This window comes from Natator depressus, chromosome 8, assembly GCF_965152275.1.
Source record: "Natator depressus isolate rNatDep1 chromosome 8, rNatDep2.hap1, whole genome shotgun sequence".
Taxonomy (NCBI): domain Eukaryota; kingdom Metazoa; phylum Chordata; order Testudines; family Cheloniidae; genus Natator; species Natator depressus.
In genome coordinates this window covers 104,595,149-104,620,845 of record NC_134241.1, presented here as the reverse complement: position 1 = coordinate 104,620,845, position 25,697 = coordinate 104,595,149, and the positions used below count along the sequence as shown (strand labels likewise).

Genomic DNA, 25,697 nt, shown 5'->3' with positions numbered 1-25,697 from the left:
GAAAGTGCCAGTGGCCCCATTTCAGCAAGCTACTAAGGCACACGCCCAAGTTGAGGCACATAGCGGCACTGAAGCCCAGTGGAACTGCTTGTGCTGGAAGTTGTGTATTCATGCGCATGCGCACACCCAGACGTTGAAATGTGCTTGCAATTTTTTAAGTCACATGCTCCCATTCTTTGGGCTTACTTAAGTTTGTGGCAGTGATTCCTTTTATTCGGTAGTGTTCTCCTACTACCAATGAACTCAAATGCAGGCCCATTCTAGAGGTTTCCCCGTGCCGGGGGAAGACTGCTCTAGTTACATACTTCGTATAAACTCAAATACATCGTTTTCTTCACATTTGAAACCCGAGTCTCTGCATGAGCCACGCCCTAGAAACTGGCCATTTCACATAAATCCCAGCAGCTTGACCAAGATTTTCCTCTGGGGGATCAGGTCATAGGTACAGGCAGATGACTCACGAATTAAGGGACTTGCCTGAGATCACAGCCAGGTCTCCCTATGCCCAGGGTATTCCCCCTACCCAACAGATGCACTGCCTTCCTATGTGAGGGGCTAGGAACGTGTCAGGGGACTGCAGGAGAACTGAGCAGCTGGGAGGAAATCCAGGTCCTTGGTTACCCCATACTCTCCCTGCAGTACTAGAGAAGGCCACACCTTGGCAAAATGTTTACCTAGGCCAGTGTTACCCCTCCCCTAAACTCCCCAGATGTGAACACCGCTTAAGAACAGGGAGCTGAGAGAGGAGCCACCCCAAGGGGTGAAGCATCTGTTTATTAAGTAATGATCCCAAGGAGATGAACTTTTAGTCACGTGGAGAGGGACCAGCAACCCATTTCCCTCTCAAGCTGGGTCAGCTCCCAGTTGGGCTGAGGACGAATGGGACGAGCTAGTGAGCACTCTCTGCTAAACAGCCTGAAAGAGATGAGCTCCTGCATAGGGGGCTCTGGCAGCAGTCAGCCTCCCAACCCCAGCCCATGACCCCTCGATGCAAAGTGCAGAGCCGGGAGAGAGGTATGCTAAGCAATTCTTTGCCTCCCTCTCCCACTGTAGCCCTGTGCTATGCTGCTTCGCTGATAGTGCTCAGTGAGGGCTTAGACTATCAGCTGAATAAGATCCATGAAAACCCCTTGCCCGCATGTCTAACTGGATTATGATGAACCCAGACTCCTAACTTGCTAAACCAGGTAGCCTAGGACTACTGCAAACAGCCATAATGTATCTGTCTTAGGGCCAAGAGGCAGAGCACAGCTTGGGGCTCAGCCAGTTAACATCGAACATCATGGCGCAGAGGGTTTCATGTGGGGTTTGGGGGTTTTTTTGTTTTGGTCTTTTTTTTTTTTTTTTTTAAACCAATCAACCTGCTGGTTATATAGCTGCTATCCATTCACCAGAAGTTTAGTGAACTTCAAATGGCGATCATTAATGGTCACTGAACTGCAGAATGCCCCAACGTGCTTTCAGATTTCATTTACAGAGGCCCAGCAATCAGCCAAAAGATTTGCTCTGACAGCAGGGAATGCAAGATTCCCTTGACAAGTGCAATGGGGAACGTGCTGCCCGCATCCCTTGTTAAGTTCATGTTCTACCCTGTTTGATGGAGTAGATCATGCAAACTGTCCTTTTGCTGCTGCTCGGCCTGTCACTCCTGTTGTCATTTAAAGCAATAAAACAAACAAAAAGCCGAAGTAAAACACCAGATTCTGCAGAGCTGTTTTCATGCAAGTTCTGTTTACCAAGTCCCTAATTATCAGGACAGGGCTAGTAACCAAAACCGTTCAATTCAATGGCACAACAAGCCCCGGTGATGCAAAAGCCTTTAAAGGAATTATCACCCCAGGGCCCTCGTGCCCCTTTCACGGCCCCTGCAATCACCCTCCAATCTGCACCACTTGGCAGCTTTGGCATCACAGCACCTTTCCTTGCAGCAAGAGAGGCTGGGACAGGACTCCCTTCAGACCCCACCCAGGCCAGTACTCCATCAGCCAGAAGGGACGCCGTAGAGCAAGGCAAGATGCTGCTGATGCTTTGAAGCCCCACAACAGGGAATGACTCAAACCTGGGTCTCTTGTGTGGAAGTGCAGAGCATTAGCTGTGGAGCAGGCCCTTCTTAGTCACAGGGGTTTTTTGGCGGAGGGAGGAGGAGGTGGAGAGGGGGAATTGTTTTTTGACAATGTGCATAAAGAAGAAATGTAGAACTAAATGCTTCCCTATATGCACTTCGAGGCTCCCTGTGCTGAGGAACTACCAACAGGATTCAGCCTGGAGGGAATTTGATCCTAGGAACTCGAAACCCCTGGAAGATAAAACGCAGGGCGAGCAACGCACAAGCTGACACAACCTTCACTAGAGAGGTGCCCCCGAGTGCTGTGCTGTTATGCACAGAGATGGACAGCGCTAGGCCTGCCGCACTGGGATTCTCCACAGCTGCAGAACATATTCCATCAAGTACAGTAAGACTCTATTAGCGGAGATACAATACGGAGCTGGAGAAGGACTCGCTCAGCCCCAGCCGCTCTGAGAAAATAACTCCTTCATTTCAATGCAAAACAGCAGTAGTTATTAAACGCCACCTTGAAGAGCAGAAGAGGAAGGGAGAGCAGGAGGGGATGGGGGGGGGGACGGGGACAGTGGCGGTTTGCATAGAAGTACCTTTTTCAGATTAATCCACTGTTTGAAGTAATCAGCAACCGGCAGCCCTAAGTATTGGCATTGTCCTGGTAACCTGTAAGAGAGGAGAGAGAGCAGGTTCGATTCAATTACCGCACCCTGACAACACAAACTCCAAGTTTTATTAAGCACTTCAGTGCTGAGGAGGAGGAGGAGAAAGCGAGATCCTTGAGTCTACTTAAATGTGCTGTATTTCAGAAGGATCCCAAGCATTTGGCAAGCACTTCCTGAGAGCTGGAACTCAGCTGAAATCTTAGGTCCTGGCTATGCGCCGGTTACGTGTGCAGGCTGCCAAACTATCCTCACGTGGGCTGTTTGTAACAAGGAGGGTGGGCGTTTTACATGGGAGCTGTGTGTACCTTCAGCACTATGCTCAGTCCTCCCCCGGGGGAGAACATGGCTGGAGCATCTGGGCTGTCACAAATTGTACTCCCCAATAACGTAGGAAAGGCAGCTCCCTGCCCCAGCGACCTTACATGCCAAAAAGAGACTTGACAGACAATGTGACTGCCAAGCCACAGGACACAGGTGACCCAACTAAGCCTCAGGGGAGACAGTTTTCAGACACTTCCTACGTGGCGTCCCCTACCACACTGTTTTATGGGCTGCAGGCCCAGCGTACGTGTGTGTAAGCTGGAATAATGCCGGCCCAGGGCTCTGGAAAGGGAAGTGCTATGGATTTCCACACAGCAAGATTTTTAGGCCCAGATGTTCCAATATGTGCTCAGGTAATTATGCAGCTAGATCACAGCCCGGCCCCTAAGAGACCACCTCTCCCCCTGACACACCCGCAGCAGAGGCACCGGAGCTGAAGCCCCACTGGTAAAAGAGAGAGGGAGCCACGCAAAAGGCATTAGGGCCACACGGCTTTAGAAGCTGCTTCCAATCTGCAACAGCCTGGGTTTGTTCGCCTGCGGGGCACCAGAAAGGCCTGCCCTCGCCTGTGAGAAGGCAGGCACTGGGTACGGCTGGACAGCAGTGCCGTGGGACTTCCATGCGGATTACGAAGGGAAGTTAGTTATATTTATTTTCGATTTGATCTGACGTGAGGTAATCAGTGGGCCTGTTCGTTTACTGTTGAAGTTGTCCACAGCGCTGGACAGAGGCTCTTTTATTGGAGAGTAGAAACATTCCAGATAAATACAGAGACTAATCAGATCCACGTGTGCATGTAATTACCACAATCCCCGAAACTGCCTGTGTAGCTAACACGAGACTTGACATTCCGCAGCTGCATTACAGGTAGAGGGGTTCAGAGCCAGAAGAGAGCCAGGAGGGCAGCACACGGGCTGCAGGGAAAACCCTTGGTTGTGGGGTCTGCCAGCAAATCCATGGGAAGATGAACGAAGGAAGCTGGAAGACATCTGGGGAGGACACCAGCCAACAGTGCACTCTTTGCACCCATTCAAGGTCAGTTGGGCTCCCAGACAGCATCCTGCCCACACCAGCACCAGCGATGGCCGAGAACAGAATACGCTTTCACTGCCCTGACCCTGAGAAGTGCAGAGTGGGGGGCACACAGCACCTTTCTGGACCAGGCCCAAAGTTACTCCAGACAGAGACCCAACCGAAACCCCTTCAGCAGCACTGAGCTTGTCAAAAGGAGGCACTGCCAGGGCAGCACAAGGGTTATTATAAAGGCGAGTTTCTGGTTAAGCAATAAGACACGCCGTCCCTTCCTCTCTGGGCATGGCTTGTGTGATGCTAGAGCCAGCTACCCTGAAATATACCCCCGGGGTCACTTACTGCTATTACGTAATAGAATTCACACATTAAAAACAGCCTGAGCCATGCATTTCACTAGGCTTTACAGACCTGGGCATGACATCACTGAGGGCCAATCAGACAGGGCCAATGGCAGCCCAAGTTCCAGAGAATCTGTTTCATGAAGGACGCTGTTTTCCACTTGTTCCCAAATCAAAGGCGATTTCAGACAGAAATGGAGCCCTCTCAAACAAAGCACCCGTCTAGCAGCTATACCTGTCAACCTTTCTGATGGCTGCTATGTAACCACTAAAGAGCTTTACAGTAGTAAACAAGCAGGTACCTTGCTAAAATCTAGGTTCCTTCTTCTAGCCCAAGAGGTATTAACTCACAGAGGGCCCAATCCACCCCCGTTAAAATACATGGAAAGACTCCACGGACTTTCCCAGGATTTGGATCTGGCCCATAATAAAGAAACAGCCTAGTTCTCCTTAGCCAGCCTTACCTGCAGGCTAACCCCCCATGAGATGGTATCCAGAGTGTTTCCACCACAATGGGGCCAAGGGGTTGGAAATCAGGAGATCTGGCCCCTCCCATCAATCTGCCACATGGCCTGGGGACACTCTCTTCTCCTCTCCGTGCTCCAGCTCGCCCAACCGTAAATTGGCACCAGCGACACCGATTCGTCTTTGTGGAGCACTGAGACACATCAGCAGCGGGGTCGGACCCAGGACCTCTGGATCCAAAAGCATGAGCCTCAACGGCCCAAGCTAAGGGGCTGGGCCTGCTGGCTCACAAGCAGCAGTGGTCCAGCCACGCGAGGGAGGCAGAGAGCCCTGCTGTGTGAGCACCAGGGACTGAAATTGTTACACCACGGATCCGTTCTCCACCCGCTGGCCAGAGCCCACACTCTGCTGTTACAGCTGGGAAGGATTCCCTATTTCCAGATGGGTTAGGGCCTCATCCGGCTCCAGTAAGAGCAGGGTTCTCTCCCAGTGAGCTCCGCGCCCCCCACCAGCACATCGACCCAGGTTCGCTGAACCAGGCAGACTGTGCAGCTCACCTTCCCCACTTGAACTGAGCGGGCAGGATGCAGTCTCCCTCTCCCAGCCTGCCCTGCGAACCAGGGAGTCTGCACACACGCATCCACGTGCACTGGTGTGATCCTTCTGGTTTGTCAACTGGCCCCCCGGTTCACACACACGCAGACTGATACAGTGAAGTCACTAAACACTTAAGCAGTATGCTGGCTGCCTGCAGCGTCCACCCCAGCCTTCAGCTTTCCCTTCCCAACCTATACCCGGTGCAGAGCACAAACTCACTGTGCTCTGCACCGGATCTTCCAGCCCGACGCTAGCACAGACACGTGTGTACACGGGAGCTGTCCTTTCAGCAGCAAAGATGCCTGCAGTTAAACCACAATGGCTCTCAAAATGCACATCTGGCTGGGGCAGAGGGGTCTGTACCTGGGGTTGTGAGGGTTACAGGACAGGAGCTATTTTAAATGCACGGAAAGGACATGCGGCGCACATTGCCCTCAGTCAGCCAAGCTCGCAGATTTGCTTTGGCCAGTGGGAGCAGCTCTGTACTGTTTCTAAGCAGCCTGGACACACAAGAAGAGCTCCATTTTCCACCACAGCCCTGCTCCTTCGTACACTGCTAAGTAAATGGGGCTGAGAGAGGAGCCGTATGCAAATGGCAGGCGAGGTCACACGGCTTTATTTCTCCCTCTGAAGCCTGCTCCCCAAGCCGGTAAGAAGCGCACAGCTCGGCGGTGATAAACAGCCACGCTTTAGTTATCACTTCCCTTAAGTTAAGGAGGACAGGCAAGTGATGGATGGGCAGGAATTTGGTTATCAGGGAGGGCTGTCAGCTGGAGTCGCCTATCTCCGCACACATTTAGCAGGACATCATTATGCGATGGCATGGAGTTAAAATATGACCAAGGGTATTGAAAGAAAGAAAGATGGGATTAAATAATAGCAAATTGAGCAACAATAAAGGCGCGTGAGGCGAGGACGTTATCGTAGGAGTGACACCTTTTATCTCGGTCTGGGGAGCTAGAGCAGGGCACAGATTGGTCCTTCCTCCACTATTGTATCCTCTTGTACAAACAGAGGCAGATAAAATGTGTCACCAGTGCGATAGCATATCAATTAACCCGAATTAGCCAGGGGGTCAAGCCAAGAAATAGGGGTTTCTCATTTCAACAGGTTCCTTAGTCTCTGCTATGAGCCACCACATTAATACGGGGGGAAGAGGGGGGAATGGATAATTGAATTCAGTCACTCAGGTGGTCCTAGTGTATAAAAAATTAATGCTCGAGTCTCCTGACTAATTGGACTTGGTTCATGTCCATCTGCATCTGGGTTCAGGATGTCAGAAGACAAAGAAATTGGGCCAGTTTCTACACAGAGGGTGTACTGATATTGAGCCAGTTAGAAGAACAAGTCCCTCTTCAGGAAAGATAAAGAGACATTAAATCTTGCTCTTTATGGACCTGGTCTCAGCCTTTAAAAAAAACAACCACCATGCACTGTAGGCCTTGTTGTGTAACACACGCAGAATACTTTAATGACAGTCTTGCCAAGCCCCAGCGCACTGGGGACAGGAGGGGTTGGCAGCAGCATCTTCTCACCATCCTTCTCCAGCCTTGCAATCCACTCCCCATTTGACCGCGTCCCCTCCCAAACGTTCTCAGCTCAGAGGGAAATTGGCAATGCTGATCTAAGCAACATGGGGCACAGCAGCACAAGACACGGGGCACCCAGAGCAGGGTGACAGCATGAGAAGCGGGGGCTGGAAATGCCTCCCAATAATGCCACACGGTTTAAAGCAGGGGTGACCAAAACGTGGACTGAAGGCTCCTTGCAGAACATGGAGCTCTGAGTTTTAGCAGAGCGGCAGCCTACAGCTCCCAGGATGCATTGCTCCATCTTGATCAGAAGGTGGCTGCTCAGGTGAAGATAGAGAGCTGCATGCTGAGACATCAAATCTCTGGTGGACATTCTTCAGTATAAAAGGTGAAGGGGCAGTAGTATGGTCCCATGCAAGACCCGCCCCTTCAGAAACCTGGCAAGGGGGGGGAAATTTGGGTGCCCCCCAACACAGACTGTGCAGTGGGGGTAGAATAGCCACATATTTGGATAGGTAAGGTGCTACGTCTGACTGAGAAATGGGTGCCGAGAGCTGTGATTATAAAAATACAGCTAAAGGCTTGTCTACACTAGAAAGCTGCACCAGTTTAACTAAAGGAGTGAATTTAAACCAATTTACTTAGGCCAGAACAAAACCCTCGGGAGAGAAGTACCACCACATTTAATAGTGATTTCATTTTGGTTCAAAGCAATTTAAATCATTGATTTTTTTCAACTTTTCCATCTGTACTTCAGTTACTCTCTAAAGAAAGAGCAGGAGAACTTGTGGCACCTTAGAGACTAACCGATGTATTTGAGCATAAGCTTTCGGAATGCATCCGATGAAGTGAGCTGTAGCTCACGAAAGCTTATGCTCAAATGCATCGGTTAGTCTCTAAGGTGCCACAAGTCCTCCTTTTCTTTTGCGTATACAGACTAACACGGGTGCTGCCCTGACACCTCTCTAAAGAAAGGGTGCGCTCTCATTGGTCGATACAGCCATTTAAACATGTTGATTTACAACTAAATAGAGACTGTGTACTAGATTTGGTACAGCTTTTTGCTACTTAGGAAGGTGCACTATAATGACAGACATTAAATTAAGCAATTATATAGCTTAATATTTTCAGATGCTCATTAACTGTACATTTTAGTATGTTAGAAAATGCTGAATGATCTATTGCTTATTTATTACTATTGTGCCATATTTATAAAGCTTGACCTCGGGTGTCAGATGTTTTCCTGATTCTTTCTTTCTTTATATGGCAAAGCAGCCTTTCACAAAGTTTTTGATGGAAGCTCATGGACTCAACATTTATTTTTTTATTTAAAATGTTTTAAGAGATAAATTTAGGCCTTAACATATTTTGCATTACATTCAGATTTCATTTTAAACAGGTATATTTTTAAAAAGAAAAGCTTATTATAACTTAAAATAAGAAAAACCCTATTTTTTTCCAAAAAGTTCATCCATTTTTATCCACCTTGTTCTGATTTATCTTAAGGTGACTGGAAACAGGTTTAAACTAAATCAAAATAAGCCCCTCTTAGAAGAGTATCCACACAAGGGGCTTTGCACTGATTTTAATTAAACTAGTTTAAATAAACTACTTTCCTTTGTAGACAAGAGTTAGTGAACTTGGGCACACTGACTTGGAAAGTTCTCCCCTCATACCTGAGTTCTGAGGACAGTCTTGGTGACTTCACGCTCAGCTGTCCAGGGATAACACACATGGCTGCCATTCAGCACAGATGGAGTATCCCAGGCCTTTGGCACAACATACCACAAAGAAGCCAGGAAACAATACTTTCCTATGAGACAACAGGTGCTGTGAAAGTCAATCCCAGGTGTAGAGGCAAAAGTCATGACCTCACAGGGCTGTCATCCGTGACATCATAATTCCATAAAAGGGAGATGGATTGTGACACTTGCGTAATTGTATCCTGAACTAAATTCCCTCTGCTAATTCAACAGGTACAATATTCTTCTCCATTTTTTGTACAAAACACTCACCCTTCACTGAAAAGCACCCTCCTCTCAGGAGGGACACTGCCGTGGTTGATAACCAGGCACACAGGAGGTCAAGAAGTGGAGAAAAGCATTGTATGCAACAGAAACTACAGACAGAATATAGTTCAGACCACCAGTGTCTAAAGCTCAGTGTGTCAAGTTCATCCAAACATTTATTATTTTAATCCAGGGTAAGAGGCTCCTGATTCACCCAACCTTGAAGCCCTTGCACTGTTCAAGCGACACTCTTCCCTGCCAATGGGGGATGATCTACCTTCATGCCCAAGCCAAACCCAGTAGCAAGTGTTTCTACAGGTAGCGGTGCGGTGCACTTCACCTCCGCCAGGTTCTACTGGGAGCGGGATTTTGCTAACCGGTGTAGAGCAGAGGTGGCTAGAGTCTGGTTTGGTTATTTCCAGCTACCTATGAAACAAACAGCTAGCTACGACTCGCCAGGCATGCAGAGCTCCTCTGCTATTTGCACACTTGCTGGGCAGAGTCTAAAGCACACAGTCTAAATTCCCTAAGGATGCCGCTGCTTCCTGTAGTCTTCTGCCCCACCTACAGACGGGTAGAGCACCCAGGGCCAGCCAGGGCCTAGCAAACCCAGGTACAAACCTGTCGTCAAATTAGCCACACGCAAACTCACTACCAAGGGCAGAGCTGGAGCTCCCCCCACACACGCACCACCTGGGAACAGAACAAAGGCAGAAGGAGAACAGGGCAATTGGCCCATTCGTGCGCCTTTCCGTGAGGCTCCGACGAGTAACGACAGAAGCAGTTACCCACGTCTGAGACTCGTTTGAGGAGCGGGGCAAGGCCCTGACAATCACAACCACAATCAGTTCAAAATAAACCCAGAGCTCAGAGAGGTGTAGCTTGGTTAAATTCACAGAAGCTGGACATCCCGCTCACCAGACCTCTCAGAGCGATGGGCGTGGGACAGCGATCACAAGGATGGGGAGTGGAAGCTCCCCTGCTTTACTGGTCCCTGCCGGAGAGCGGTGCTCCGTGCTACGCTAGTGCCAAGTTCCCATCCTCCCGCCAAGCACGCGGCAGATCCTTTCCCATCTGCACGCCAAACAGCCCAAGAGGCAGCAGCAGTTAAAATTCACAAGCGGCCGCTGTAGAAAGACAATACACTTGTGAGTGTCAAAAAGCACTCTGTTTTCCTCCCAACCCAGAGACAGTGCCTTCACCCGCCCCTGGCCTTCCTCCCACCATCGCAGCTCTCTCCACTGTCAGTGCAACGCGCCTATAAGCCGCAAGTCAGCTTTAAATATCAGTGTGCAGGAAGCAGGGACACGAGAGGAAGGAAGTGGGAACAGGCAGTGTGAGCCTCCGACGGCTGTCAGGGAACACTAATGAATTTCAGCCCCAGCAGCCCTGCCTCGGATGGGCTGAGGCGAGGAGGAGAGTTACATGCTCCTGCAGCCATGGCTCCTCACGGTCCTCTTCAAAGCCCCACAGTTAATAAATGTCATTGCTGAGCCGGCAGCTGCGCTCCTTGAACTGGCTGGGACGGCAGAATCCAGGGTCCCGGGAGAGCAAGGTCTCCTCCGCTTTACCACACCGATGCCGACCGTAGAGAGAACCAGGCAGCACAGCTACTGGCCAGTCTGGAGTACTCCAGGCCAGAGGGAGCATCGTGTCAGATTGCAGGGAGGAGTTATCCAGGCTTTTAGGCAGTGTCCATCACCATGGTACCTACAGAGGGTGTGCATGATTGGGGCCATATGCTGAAGGTAAGGTTCTCTCTGAAATACCAGGCTTAATAGTCTAACAGTATCACAGCAGCTTCTTAGTTCCTAAAGAATTTCCTTTAGGCCTCGCATCCACAGTGGGTGCTTCACCGATCATTCTCCCTGCTATCAGCCCCAGCACTAAGCTTCACTCGATTCTGCTTCCAGCATCTTGTGAGCAAGCACTAGATCAGAACACTGCCGTACCGGTGTACCAGTAACACCCTCAGCCAGACAGACGGATGCGTGCCAGGACAGACAGACACGCCATTCCCTTGACTGGACGTTCTGTAGGGAACAGCCAGGGAGACAGACATACACGTATGTTCTGGCAGCCATGAAGGGGTTAAAGAGTGATTTGCCCCTTTGAAAAGGGATGGGACTCATTCCTGAGGCACCAGCATGGTAAAGGAGTCAGAGCCCGGTATTACATGCACAACACGAAGGTCACTGAAAGTCTTCCTTACAAATGTCAACCTGTCACTTCCAGATATTAATGAGGGCTGACCAGCAGCTAAAAGGCATCCATGCTCCATTAGTAATAAGAGACAAGAGGCAACATGCAAGGAAGAGCACACAACAAGGCGTGCGGAGACACCAGTGGATCTGCACGGCCCTGGGAGGTGTGGTGATGCACAAGATCATAAGCCTTGTGCCTGAGAAGGGAAGCTATTCCCATACAACCCCACTCACTGGAGTGTGTTATTGTTTTCCCTTAATCTTTAACTGAATTAGTGTAATGAGGCCAACAAGCCCAGACCTAAGCAATTATTCTAGTACCTTCACGTTCAGAACCATCCTTTCCTCTGCACAGCTTGTTTTGGAAGCAATTTTTCTGCATATGCAAGATACATTTCTGCCAGAATGGCCTGAGGGACAGGCTGTAATTCCCATGCTTGGGACTCTTAAAGACTGCCCTGGACAAGACGCCTCTTAGGGAGCCGTCCTGCACGAATCTAACAGTTTCATAGGTAGTTGCCATCTCTCACCTTTATGGCAATACCCTTGCCCCCTCAACTTCTGCTCGGGACAAAGGAGTTTGGGAGGCACCTGACAGTCAAACGCTCCGAGCACCAGGCAAATGAATAAGGCGGTTAGCTCCAGCAGAGAACGAATGTGATTCACGCACAAGAAAAACAATTCTGCTACAGCACCAAGGCAGCAGCTCTAGAAGTCACCATTATACTCATTAGCTTTCGGCCTAGTCCTGAAAAGCTCTGAGTGCCCGCAGCTGCCATTCAATCTAATGAGAGTTGAAGGCACTCAGCAGGATCCGGCCCTGTGTTGGTATTTGCCCTGTCTAGAGTCGAGCTGAGATGCGATCTCAAAATTGAAAGTAGGGCTGCAACACAGCAGGGATTCAGACTCCGAGAGGTGAACGTTTATCAACAATTGTGTTCACGCGATGCTACAATAAATCGATGTGCTAACGCTCAGCAGGTTCTCTTCAGGAGAGTCACAGCTCTATATGCTGGGCCTACTTCTGCTTCCTGGTACGCTGGGATGAATCAGGAATAACTCCACTTGAAGTCAATGAGGTATTGGTGGAAGCAAGATCAGAATGCGGCTTTTTGTTTTCATTTACCAATATCATTCCCATGGGTCTAGGTTCCTGCTCCACTGACAGCAGAGGCTTTGCACCCTTCCAGATCAATGAAGGAATGTGCAGGGGTTTCAAAGGAGAAGGAACTGGAGCTCTTCTAGATGCGTGTCCCCATGGGTGCTCCGCTTCAGGCACCCAGTGATTTTTGGTACAAGTGCCCGTTCAGCCCACGCATGCGCTCTAGGAATCCTCATGCCCCGTGGCAGGGATACAGAGAGCTGCATGGGTGAACCGCCCTCCGTTCCTTCTCTACCACTAAGACTCACGAGAGAAAATGCTGGAGCAGAGGGGAAGGAGGGAGGGAAGTGGAGCACCCATAGCGACACACATCTTGAAGAACTCCAGTTACTGCACAAGGTGAGTAACCGCGCCTTCTTCAAGCGGTGTCTCTATGGGTGACCCACTTCAGGTGACTCCCGAACAGCATCCCCATAGGGAGAGCCATTGCCAATACTGAAGACAGAACAGCATCGCCAATGGCAGCATCTGACCTAGAGGCATGAACCAAAGCACGGTGTTTGGAAGAAGTTTGTACTGAAGTCCAGCTCTGCAAATTTCATCACCTTCTGGGGGACTGTCAGCAAGTCATTTCCCTTCTTTCTCTGTCTCTCTTTTCCTTCCCACCTTTTGCCGGTCTTGTAGCCTGTAATCTCTTTGGGGCAGGGACTCAGAGTGGGAGTCAGAGTGCTTAAAACAACTGGGCCCAATTTTGGTGGTGGTTCTAATAATATAATGTAAGTACCATTAGCCCCCCAATCTAAGAGCAGCCAGTTCTCTGCCACGAAGGGGGCCTCTAAACTCAACACTGCAGGTTAAGGAATGTGGGCAGCCAGCTGGGTCACTGGACCAGCAGACTTTCCTGCAGTGCTTTACGTTTCTGACGATAGGGTCCGGAGCTTTGCGGCCCTGCCTCATGCGGGCCTCGGGCTGAATGGTTCATACTGAAATTTTACAGCTCTCCCTCAGCAGACACTTAACACTGAGTCCCCAAGGCGCACGAGGAGCCCCACAGGAAAAGTGACATCAGAAAATTCATGACAGCTCTTCCAATTAAGGCAGGTGGACTGCACAGTCTCTTTGGGCTTCCTCATGCTGCTCAGCTTGTGGATCTCAATGTCAATTGGAAAGAATCTTCCCTCTAGGGAGGGCATCAATGGGGACCACCGCTCACCAGTGGACTGCTCAGCAGATTCCCAGCTGCTCACTGAAGGGATGGGGAAATTTCTGCCCCTTAAACACAGAGTTCCCCTGCCTGGCGCACGCACCTGCCCTCCTCTCCTCACAGCAACATGTTATTTACCTACCACAGAAGAGTTTCTTCTTTTGCATCCATTTGTAGGGCAGTCCCAAGAGACAAAGACCCTCTTCGGGTATCCTTGCCCCTCCAGCACCAAAATGCACAGCAAGCTCATCTCCACTGCCAACCCAAGCTTTCTCCTGCTGACCAACATCTGTGCCCCCTCCCTGACTTCAGCTGGAGCAACATGAGGGAAAGAAAAGAAATCCAGCACAAGGAAACTCTCTCCTGTGTGAAGGCACAAAAACAGACTCACACACCCCTGAGGCAAAGCAGAACATGATACCTAAGCAAGCTCTCAGCATGGTTACCACACCAGCATTCTCTCATGCCTGCTGTGTTCGGAGCAGCCTGGCCCCCCCGGATAACAAGGTCTGAATCTGATTTTCCACGGAAGCGCTAAGCCCCAATTTAGATCGGCGTGAGCGTAAACAAGTTTGGTTTTCATTGTAGAGAGAGAATGCTCCTCCACCTCAGGAACAGGCTTCCATTAGCATGTGCTTCACCAGACACAGAGCAGGCAAATTCTCCAGAGCAAAGGACAAGTGCAGCAATTAGAAATGCAAGGGGGTGCAGAAGCTGTTTAACTGTGTGACCTCAGAGGTCACCACAGCTGACTCCCAGCCCTGTATAAATATTGTATGAGTTGGTGAGCGAGGCCTTTCCAAGCGCTGTCCCTCCCCCTCCACCATCACATTCTGCATCTAGCTAGACACGCCAGCAACGTTATTTACAGATTTGAACAATCAGAAAAATCACTCGGGTAAATGAGATAGAATGGGGGTGAGGGCTGCTTGCTGGAGCAGGCTGCTGCAGCCAAGAGACCAGGGATCGAAAGCACTCCCTGCTTTCCCCGTCACCATGCACCCCTCTCCTGCATTCGTTATTAGCACGCAATCACCTGTTGGTGTAATCAGCTCTTTAACCAGTGCAGAAGTGTCACTGACGACAAGGGGGAGGAGGAGCAGCCAGAGCTAGAGGAGAGCTCCCCGTTTAGGCAACAGGAAGGCTTTTGTGAGACTCCCCTCTTCTTCAAAGGCTGCCCAAGTGTGCATGTCAGATGCTGCTGGATCTCCAGTACTACCAGGTGGGACACAGAGAGACGCTGCACGGCCTTAGCAGCAGCTCTCCCGGCCCTTCCCGGTGGCAGGCCTACACTGGGAGTATTACACACCAGCGTGCTGTACCAGCACTCCTCATGTGGATGCCGCTTCATACCAGCAACCTGTGCGTTCAGTGGTACAGCTCACTCCCGCTCCCTGCCACCCCCGCACCCGAGCAAATAAAGTTACATGGGCAAAAGTGCAGTTTTACGGGTGTGAGCACGTTTACTCTAGGCACATTTCACAAACCGCACCTCTGCACGCCCCACACAGACCTAGCTATGCCAGCGAAATCTCGGCGTGCAGACTGGTCCGTCGCCTCCCAGCGCAAGGGGACCCTTCACCGAACAACTTAGCTTCCTCTCCTCTAAAGTCCTCCAGGAACCCCTCCAGCCCAGCTTCATCCACTCCACCCCTGAGATGGACCTTAGAGGTACCCAATGGTGGCTAAACCTACAGGCCTCCATCCTGATCCCTCTCAGCCACTCTGTGTGAGAGTCACCATCACCTTGGTGTCTGAGAGACTCTCCATCCTGAGCTTCTGCCCTCTCCTGCCAACCACTCGCAATGCTGCCTTCAGAGAAGCTGCTTGCTCCCCTGCCCTCCTTCTGCAGGGGTCTGCCAGGGCCCTGCCTTTTCCTCTGTTGCCCACCTTTCACACCTGTGGAACCATGCAAAGCCTCTGCAATGCTCCTGGGCCACGAAGCCAGAAACCAGCCCCAAATCCTGGTCTCCTACACCCTTCTCCCTCTTCCTTCCACTCTTCTTCCCCTGCTAACCATCCCCCTCTGCTCTCAGCTCTCATTTTATACGCCTTGCATCACCAGGGGATAGCACAGCAGAATTCAAACGCACCCTGTCCACTCCTGGAGTCTCCACAGCACATTGCCAAACATACCCAGTCAGTCACACGCACTGACTAGAGCTGGCGCGTGTGCACACGCTCCCTCCTGTATGTTTTTTCGCCTAGATTGTAAGCTCATCAGGGCAGGGACCTGGCCTGGTTACCAGACCATCAAAGGGGCACACAAATGCATGGCCATAAGAATCATTGCCCCATGTTATTGGGAGCACCGGGGGGAGGGGACACAGGAAGAGACGCAGTCCTTGGAGCGTAGCTTGACACGGCCCCAGCTGCCCGGGGGGCTCTTGCAGAGCCAACCCAGCCATTCCATACAGGACAACAGGGCGTTTGTATTCTGGGCCCCAGGCAGAGCGAGGAGCAAAGCTCAATAGTTTCAGCACACCTCAGCCTGAGCTTCCCGCCAGCAGCCTCCCATTGCACTGTGCCAGGTCACTGAGCCCACGAGCCTGGCTGTACCGCCCTGGCCTCTCCCAAGGGGACTGCGCCATTAGCAGGCTTACCCCTCCATGGGCAAGGGAGATGAGATGGACGGGAAGAGCGAGAGAGGGAAGGGGCGATGGGGGAAAGGTCTGGGAACTCTCTCCCGAGCCCCGCATTGAGCGCAAGCACCCAAGCCGCTGTGCAACTCTTGCACTCCTGATCTAATGCTCCCTGACAGGCCTCTGAAGACGGCGAGCTGTTTGCAGTCAGCACTGTGATTTGTTAGTAATTATTTTCACAGTGTCACACCGCTGTCACTCTCTTAACAAAGAGACAGGCAGCCCGAGGCTGCCTGCGAGAGAGAATCAGCAGCGAAAAGGGACTGTCAGGCACCCGGAGACTCTCTGCTCCTCTGGGTTCTATAACAGAGCCCTTACCGGGTTCTAAGGGAACATCTCGGAAGTGGCAAGTCAGAGTTGTCTGACACCCTGGCCCCACAGATGGGAATTTCCCCCTTACGCAAACCCACCCTAAACCTGACAGGGTTAGATCTCCTTAAACCCTTCATGTGCTTCCGGCCCGCAGCCAGCAAAGGGAACTTTAGCTATTGATGACGTCACACTCTCCTTTTAAGCTCTAATTTCTTTTAATGTGGCCGTGCCATGAGACTGTTCTCTGTAAGCACGATAACCCTGCGATGAAATCCCACACAACCTCAGTGCACGCGCACGCACTGGTCCATTCACACCAACCCAGTGCTGTGCATTTCTTCAGCCTGGCCTCACCAGCTAGATCACACCGCTGCATTCCGCCTGGCATTTTACAATGCCAGGGGACCTTGGCAGCTTCCCCACACCTGAAATATACAGCCTAATGATTTGTTTCCCCTGCTACCATGCACACATCACATGGACATGCTGAGAACCTCCCTTAACTGCCTCCATCCATCTCGTACCTGCTATGTAACAGTTGTGATCCTTCCTTCGGCTAACTTGTCAGTCAAAGGTAATCACCCTTTCCCAGTAACCGTGGAGCCTGCTCAGGCCCCTAAGGAACAGAAGCTATTTTGGCACCTGATGTGTCACACATTATAAGTGTAGCTAGATGAAAGAGAGACACCTGGCCAGCTAGCCTTTAGAGTTCCCTTGATCTCCACACAGAAAGCTAGTGGATTTGCTTTTGAGCAATTCAAGGTTTGTATTACACCGGAGAGGAACAGTCTTCCTCCTGCTCTCCTCAGAGACAAAGCACAAGGGTCATTCTCTGTAGCGGCAAGGAGAGATGGGTGTTAATTCATCTTCCTAGCACAGAGAGAGTTTGGAGATATTAAACCTCATGATATAAGCAAAACCCTCCCATAATTAACTGCATGGAAGAGCACTAGCTCAGAGGGCAGCTCCCTTTCAGGGGTCTTTTTAATAACCAAGAAATGGCACATATATGCTGTGAAGAATTAGGATCACCACTGGGAAGCTAAATGGTCCATAAAATGTAACCGCTCTCTTCAGAGCTGGGAGTGCAGCACGCTACCACAGAGGAGAGACCATGGCAGCTTCACCCCAGCCCCGCGGCGTGCAGACTGAAGAGGACATCCATGTGAAGGGGAAGTCATGTTCACCCTTTGCCTAAGGACCTCCTATTGGCAAATTTACAGACCAACCCCAGTACTGCCTCAGCAGACTCTACGGCCCGGCGTGCAGACAGTGGAGTCAATGCAGCAAAGGTGGAGACTGCCTGGGGGAATCTGGAGAAGGGAAGGAAATGCGCACCTAGGAACGAGGGAGCTGTGAAGAGAAGGGAGGAGAAAGCCAAAGGCCAGAGGAATGTTAGTGTCCAAAGAGAAGCAGATAATGCTAACTAGAGCTAGGCGAGCTTTCCCCCACACACCCTGTTGCTGCTCCATATCCCTCTTCCTTCCCTCCTCCATTCTCTCCCATCTCACTTCTCGTTCCTCCGTTTGCTCTAGGTGTCTCAATCTGTCTTTTCAAGTCTATCCCGGATGATCCCAGAACATAAAAGTCCAGCTTTGGAGAGCTTGGCTCAGCACCGCAAGAAGCGAGTGCCCCGGCCATGCCCGTGGAACAGGGACTACCAGTCAGAATGGATCATGCTAGTTACTCGGAAGGCTAGCACTGAGTTCCAGTTCCCTCAGGGCTGGGACCCCGGAGCCCACGCCCCTGCTCCTCAGGAAATGGTGGGACGCTGCAGGCAAGGCACTAGAGAATGCCAGGTAAGGAAAATATTGAGATGGACTCAAGGTGACTCAATCAGTCTTTGCCATCAAGGAGCCTGAAGAGGAAAAAGACTTGAGAGCGCTGAACCCGTCTGGAGAAATGGCCCCCAACAGCAGTGACGACAAGGAGAAAATACTGCCAAGCAAGCATACGAGTTGCGAGTTATATTAGACCTCATCCACCTCATGGTAAGAGTGGAGTCGGTGAAATGGGAGCGCAGCGCTGCCCGGTTGGAAGCATTTTACATTCTGGAGGCTCCCCACCCAGAGAAGCGATGTCCAGCCAAGCCATTGGGAAGGCAGTGCCGACACACAACGGCTTTGCTTAGGTTTGGAGAGAGAGAGCTGGGGCCCCCAGAGTACAAAGCTGACGCATTAAAGCAGCCTGAAGCGATGTGGCTGTCCAAAGCCAGACAATCGGATTCCTCACAGTCGCATGTGCCTCACAATCATGCACTGCTGTAGCTCTCACACACGCCAATGGACAAAACTGCCCAAGCCCCTACAGGCATTCAGTGCCTGTGGTCCTCATGATACCAGTCTTTCAGATTGCTTGGGAGGGGGGAAGAAGGGGGCACTGTGCGGAAGAAATGCAGGTGGAAGGGGCGCCCCTTTAGGCACAGGGATCCAGGAGCACAGGAGCGTGCCAGTCCTCCTCTCCCTATCACATTAATCTGCTTTTTACCGTTCCTCCATATCACAGATTCATAGACTTTAAAACCAGAAGGGACCATCGAGTGAGTCTTTCTGCATGGCAAGGGCCACAGAATTTCACCCAGGGATTCCTGCAGTGGAGAGAATGGTTCTTCCTTTTTACACAAGTGAAGGCTTCGAGTCCAATAATTAGTGGTTGAACTAAAGCATCTCTTTCAACAAGGCCGCCAGTCTCTATGTAAAGACACCCAGTGGTGCAGAACCCACCGCACCTCATTCCAGTGGTGGTTCTCTGCTTCATTCCCAGATATCAACGGTATTCTCTCTCACCCCTCCCCACGTTACCCCATCTCTCCAGCGTTTCTCTATTGCCTACAATATCATCGCCACTTTTCTGGCTCCTCACTCTATGTTCCTGATTCCCAAACAGAAGCATCCACACCCTCTTGAGTTGGATTCGCGTCAAAGTTCACAATGTTTTCAACCAGCACCTCTCCAATGACATCAGAACCAGGAACAGGGTCTTACCCTGTGCATGCTGAAGACTGGCAACGCTGGCGTTTACAGTCCTGGGCAGGGTAACTCCTACAGAAACGGTTTCATTACAAGCCTTTCCCCAAAAGGAATTCAGGAAAAGTTACACATCTCAGAGAAACCAGGCACGTCACAGGACTCCTCATGGACCATCAGATCTCAAACAGAACTAGAAACAGAAGATGGCCACCAGAGGCAGCCCCTGCGAAGGGATAATGAAGGCCAAGACTGCGAGACATTTGAAATAAATACGGGGGGGGGGGGGGGGGGTATCTTAAAAGGAAAAATACAGAACTTATTTCACAAAAGTGACTTCAGTTAATTTTGTTTTTAAAATACACCAACTCTGTGGTGGCCAGTTAAGTGAGTTTAGTCAGTGCTGCTGGTGAATTAACAGTGAGGGACTCACCGCAATTGCTAGAACCGAGCAGGTGGGAAGACGCCTTTACGAGCTTTTCCTACTTAGCCCTGCCAATGCACCTCAATCTCTGCGGATGCTGCTCTATTCCCAACCTGCAGGCTCTCCACCCTCCCCCCACTACTAGTCCAGTCTTGGGTTCCCAACACACAGCTCTGATGCCCCTCACTTCTGTCCTGCCACACCCCAAGCTATCCCAGTCCCAGGCCCCTTCTGAGCTCAGACTGAAACATGGCTAGAGGTAGAGAAAGCAAGAAGGTTTTCTGCCAAATTCCCATGCATGGTCCTGTCAATGCACCTGAATCGTGGCCTGCAAAACCATTCCCCCAAGCAAAGACTGCCTGGCCCATCCTGGGTACTGTCATAGAGAAGAGCATCCACAAGGGGTATACTAACGCTATCAATTCACTTTCACTCATGACCAAACATGGATTTTAACCCAAGCCTCTAGAAGTGAAAGGCTAGGAAGTGCCAACCCACTGAAACACTAAGGTCCCAGATTTGAAAGAGCAAAAGCATTCCCTCCCTTGAGCCTGCTGGGTAGGCCTCCGTCATTCTAACGAGGCCTGATTTGCTCTTAACGTGCAGCTGACTTGCCAGCATAACTCACAAAAGAAGAATTAAAACAGTAAAATAAATAAAGCAACGGTATAATTCCCTGCTAAGAGTTCACTAATGTGCATCCTAAGAAGTGCAACAAGGCCTATAAACATTTCAAGCCACTTCACTATGTTTTATCGCTATATTAGAAAGAGAGCATTTGCCTTTTACCACTGACTTAACAAAATAAAAAACTTCTGCACAAGTCATTTTCTGTGAAGAAATCCTTGGATCTGCCACAGAAAGCATTACAATAGCATCTTTGCTTTGGAGTACATACAGTTAGCAACACCTCTGCCACTGATATTCCTGGTACGTTCATGGTTCTGATGGCACTCATTTTTATGTAATCCTGTAACCATGCACAGGGTTAGATGGATGGTGTTCTGGTTAAGGCACTGGACTGGGACTCAGAAGAGTGGGTTCAATTCCCAGCTCTGCCTCAGACTGTGTGAATGACCTTGGGCATGGCACTTAATCTCACTGTGTCTCACTTCCCTCGTTATGAAAGGGGGATAATACTTCTCTAGGCCAGACGGGTATTAAAGGATAAATCCATGAAGGCTTGGGAGGTGATGGGGTCCATATATGCAGACAGATAAGACAGCGTTTTAAAAGAGGGAAAACATACTAAGCCAAATCCCCTGCCCCAAAGAGTTTACAAAACAAGAGCTCAATTCAGCTAAGTGTCAAGCATCCTGTGTTTCCACTGAAATCCCAACACATCCATAAGCTGCTCCCCCTTTTTGGCCCCTCAAGATGTATGTTACACGTGTCATCAAATGCTACCTCAGTGTAAGTTTTATCACTTAATCACTGGTGCAAGTTACATTTCAGGGGCAACACTGCTGAACCTGGGCCAAGGACTGAGCCTGCTTATACCAGGTCTGAGAGTGGCCCCGCAGCTTTTCAACTCCGAAAGTCAATCCTTGCAATAGGCTAAAGGAATTCTCTTGTTGAGCGCACACCCTGTGTGCCTAACGAGGCTCTATCCTCACTCGTGTGTTTTAGCTTGGCAGGTCTGGGGCCCCTTTCATCTTTGCTTCAGGTAGCTTCTTTAATTAATAACATTTCTGTGCCGACACAGGGAACTTTACACCCAGAATGAATGGCCCTCTCTCATTAGAACCACTACTGTCATGATGTATTCGAGAGCAGGAGAATGATTCATTTCCTTGTCTGAGGACAGAGAGGGCTTTTTTGGGGGAGGGGGGTGGAAGAGGTTTTATAATGAGTGACTTGTATTTGTTGAAGCTGATATGTGACTGCCGGCTTGAATTGCCTTGTCAGGACAAGCCTTCAGAAAGGTGATGTTCCCACTCAGGAGGTTTTCCTCATTAAAGAAATTGCATCTTAACAAGAGGGAAGGGGAGAGGTGGGAAGAGAACAGCCGTCTCTCCCTCTCCAGCCTGGTTCGTGCTCATCAGCAGTCGATCCAAATACAAAGACAGGATCAGCTTCTCATTTTCCAGCCCCCTTTCGAGCTTGGCACTCTGTCTCTGCTAGAGATTTAATCCACCTAGGAAAAGTAAGAAGCCTCTCCTATTCTGCCACACGCTCTGAGGGTTTACAGCCCATCCCAGATGGTTGTGGCAAGGCTGGGCATCCTTATCAGCTTTGGAAAACCTCCACAGCCCACCACAGAAGCTGCTGGACTTTCCCCCACATCTAGGTTCTTGTGATTCACATGCCTGGCTGGAGGAGGCAGATTGAACAGAAAACCCTTGAGATCTGGGGTATTCCAAACAAGCTCCACTCCACAAGAAAAACAATCACTGGAGCCAAACGATCTCACATCACCTGGAGGATCCACGCCAGATACAGGTGTCAAAGCCCCAAGCAGCAGGACTTCCACCTCCCCTGCCACAGACCGGGGTTTCTCTAGCCATTCCCAGGGTGCTGCCTTAATACACAGGAATTCCTCCTGCATCAAGGCCCTCCACTGGGTTTGGCAGGTTCGCCACAGCCTACTTCTGACTTTTTCTACCTTACTTGTTTACCCATCCCACCCACCCAGTCCCCATCTCCAGCACTGAGGCATCGGCCTTGCCCATTTCTACCCACGGTCACCACAATTCAGCCTGTTTGCTTGCCCACCACCCCACAATACCTGTGCCCTGGGACAAGGAGGAACGCAGTGCACAACTGGTGTTACAGCTCCTACAGTGTGGGCCCAGCCAAAGAGAAACAGACTCTGGGCGACCATCTTCCTTAGCGCCCCCTCCCCTCCATCATCCTCTGACCCTAATGACAGGTGCACCGGAAATACCCGAGACAGACAGGGCAGCCCAAACCCAGTAACGCCTCAGATCTCCTCCAGCCCACGGAGGCGTGAACACAATCTTGCTCCTTAACGATTCTTCCATGGGGCAGCACTGAACGCTCCTGCTGCCTACCCGTTCCTGTTGAGCATGACTGAACCAGGATCAACGGAAAACGAGAACACTGCACAGCAGGAGAAAGCTGGGTAAAAAGGCTGGAGCTTGCCCCTGTTGGGCAGAGACGGTCTCAAGGTGTTTGCATTTGAGAATCGCAGATGAAAAGTGCTATAGAAGTGGAACCTATTATTAAAACAGGAAGCTGATAAAAGGAGAAGCAGGGCTGGAAACCAGGCCAGCCTCTGGCTAGGACCTCTGAAGATTTCATAAGCAAGGAAGCGATGCTGCGAGAAATGGAGTTAATGACTCAGTAGGTGGGGTTCTTCTCCTGAAGGAAAAAGGCATATTGCTAGGGGCACTAGGCTACCGGAGGTGCTAAGGAAGACGAAGAGGACCTGACCCTCCATGGTTATTAGAGACCTGGTTTTCACAAGAGCCAGTGGAGTCAGTCCTGGTATCCTGGCCAAGCTCCACATGTCGCCAACTCCCCTTGGAGTTTCAATAACACGTTATTCAAGTTCATGCCCCCTCATATGCAGGTCTGCTAGCACAGAATAGCTGCCATGCTTCACCCCAGAGGGGGTACGTTTCAGCGGAGAGTTGAAGTGATCCTTAAGCAGGGGGATGTGAGAAGCCACTTTGGGGCTATTGAGGATCAGAGATCCTAGAGGAAGACAAGTGATCAAAGGGCTATGCACCAAAAGCAGGTATTTTACTATTTCCCCCAACATGAAGACGGCCTGAAAATGTCAGGCATAGCCTCAAACACATGCCCCTTAGCTGTGCAGTGCTGATCGTGTTCTTTCAGACGCATCTCACCTAGTTTTACTGGTGTTCCTCTGGAATGCAAGAGAACTTTAGTACCAGTTAATGCTGCCAAATTATCTCTGTAGTACACTCAAACATCAAGCCCTTCACCCCACTGATACTTGGACAAGTAGCCACCACCTTTTCCCCACCCGGAGAAGTGCCAGTTATTTATACAGGCGCATTGGGCAGCCCTTCCCGGAGCACACTGCGCAGCCCGCACGGCACCCCCGGGCTAGTCTTCGGCATGTTTCCTGGACATGCTGCATCCCAGAAGCTGCATCTTTTTGTCCGTATGGCCCTGTTGCCGTTCTCTGCCTTTCCTGTTTAAAAAGAGATGTAGCTCAGTTCTGCTTTGCTAAACCCCATTTGGCAATGTGTCTACACACATGCAAACTTAATTAGTTCAGGAGGGAGATCTGGCATTTGAGGTGATGGATAAAAGTAACGGGAAGTGAGACAAGCCCAGCTGGCAGTGAGTTCTCACTCAAGCCCCATTCACTGGCATGCTGCTAATCAGATGTGACACTAAACCTGGCTGTGCCCGATCAGCGCCAGAGCAGAGTGATGTGCTATTCGCTAACAGGTTGAGGGCAGACTCCGTTTCCATGAGCTTGGAAACATGAAATGCATTTTCCACTTTGCCTTGGAGAAGCTTAGAGATGAAATTCTTAACATAACAGTTAAAAAAAAAAAAAGAACAGAGAAGAGAGAACCGAACCACTCGTTCCACTCACGGCACCCTCGTGGGGTCTTCCTTTCCAACTGGCCGGAAATGACAGGTCACAAATGGAGAGTTAAGTTTCCAAGCTCCAGCATGCTACACAGCACCTCTGGCTGGCCAGCTCCCATACCCCTGCGGGGGGAGACACCGTTCACCCTGCTCTGTTCAGGGGGTTGTAGTTGAACTACTTCCAAAGACTACTGCATTTTTCAATGTGAGGAGGGAGCGACCCTGTGGAATCAGGTCAGTGAGCTGATGGCAGGCCCATGGCAGACCTGAGGTAGGGTGCACATGTCATCAAGACCGCTGTGTCCAAACTCACTCTATCCTACGTACGATGCACACGAGCCAGAAAGAGGATAAACAGGGACTTCACCCAACCCTAGATGTCAAGGATAGAATCATAGGACTGGAAGGGACCTCAAGAGGTCATCTAGTCCAGTCCCCTGCACTCAAGGCAGGACTAATTATCTAGACCATTCCTGGCAGGTGTTTGTCTAACCTGCTCTTCAAAGTCTCCAATGATGGTGATTTCCACACCCTTCCTAGACAATTTATTCCAATGCTTAACCACCCTGACAGTTAGGAAGTTTTTCCTAATGTCCCACCTAAACGGCCCTTGCTGAAATTTAAGCCCATTGCTTCTTGTCCTATCCTCACAGGTTAAGAAAACCTATTTTTCTTCCTCCTCCTTGTAACATCCTTTTACATACTTGAAAACGGTTATGTTCCCTCTCAGTCTTCTCTTTTCTAGACTAAGCAAACCCAATTTTTTCAATCTTCCCTCAGAGGTCATGTTTTCTAGACCTTTAATCATTTTTGTTGCTCTTCTCTGGACACTCTCCAATTTGTCCACGTCCTTCCTGAAATGTGGCGCCCAAAATTGGACACAATATTCCAGTTGAGGCCTAATCAGCGCGGAGTAGAGCGGAAGAATTACTTCTCATGTCTTGCTTACAACACTCCTACTAATACATCCCAGAATGATGTTCACCTTTTTTTTGCAACAGTGTTACACTGTTGACTCATATTTAGCTTGTGGTCCACAATGATCCCCAGATCCCTTACCGCAGTACTCCTTCCTAGGCAGTCAGTTCCCATTTTGTATGTGTGCAACTGATTGTTCCTTCCTAAGTGGAGTACTTTGCATTTGTCCTTATTGAATTTCATCCTCTTTACTTCAGACCACTTCTCCAGTTTGTCCAGATCATTTTGAATTTTAATCCTATCCTCCAAAGCACTTGCAGCCCCTCCCAGGCTGGTATCATCTACAAACTTTATAAGTGTATTCTCTATGC

General features: G+C 50.2%; 1 protein-coding gene across 3 annotated transcripts in view; it reads right to left on the bottom strand.

The window, feature by feature from the left end:
- Window positions 1-25,697, bottom strand: part of ERI3 (ERI1 exoribonuclease family member 3) — a 240,124-nt gene that overhangs the window by 156,773 nt on the left and 57,654 nt on the right. For all 3 annotated transcript variants that reach the window (XM_074962337.1, XM_074962336.1, XM_074962335.1), the window contains exon 6: window positions 2,653-2,725. In XM_074962337.1, the coding sequence (XP_074818438.1) occupies window positions 2,653-2,725 (73 nt within the window). The remainder of the gene's footprint in view (window positions 1-2,652; window positions 2,726-25,697) is intronic.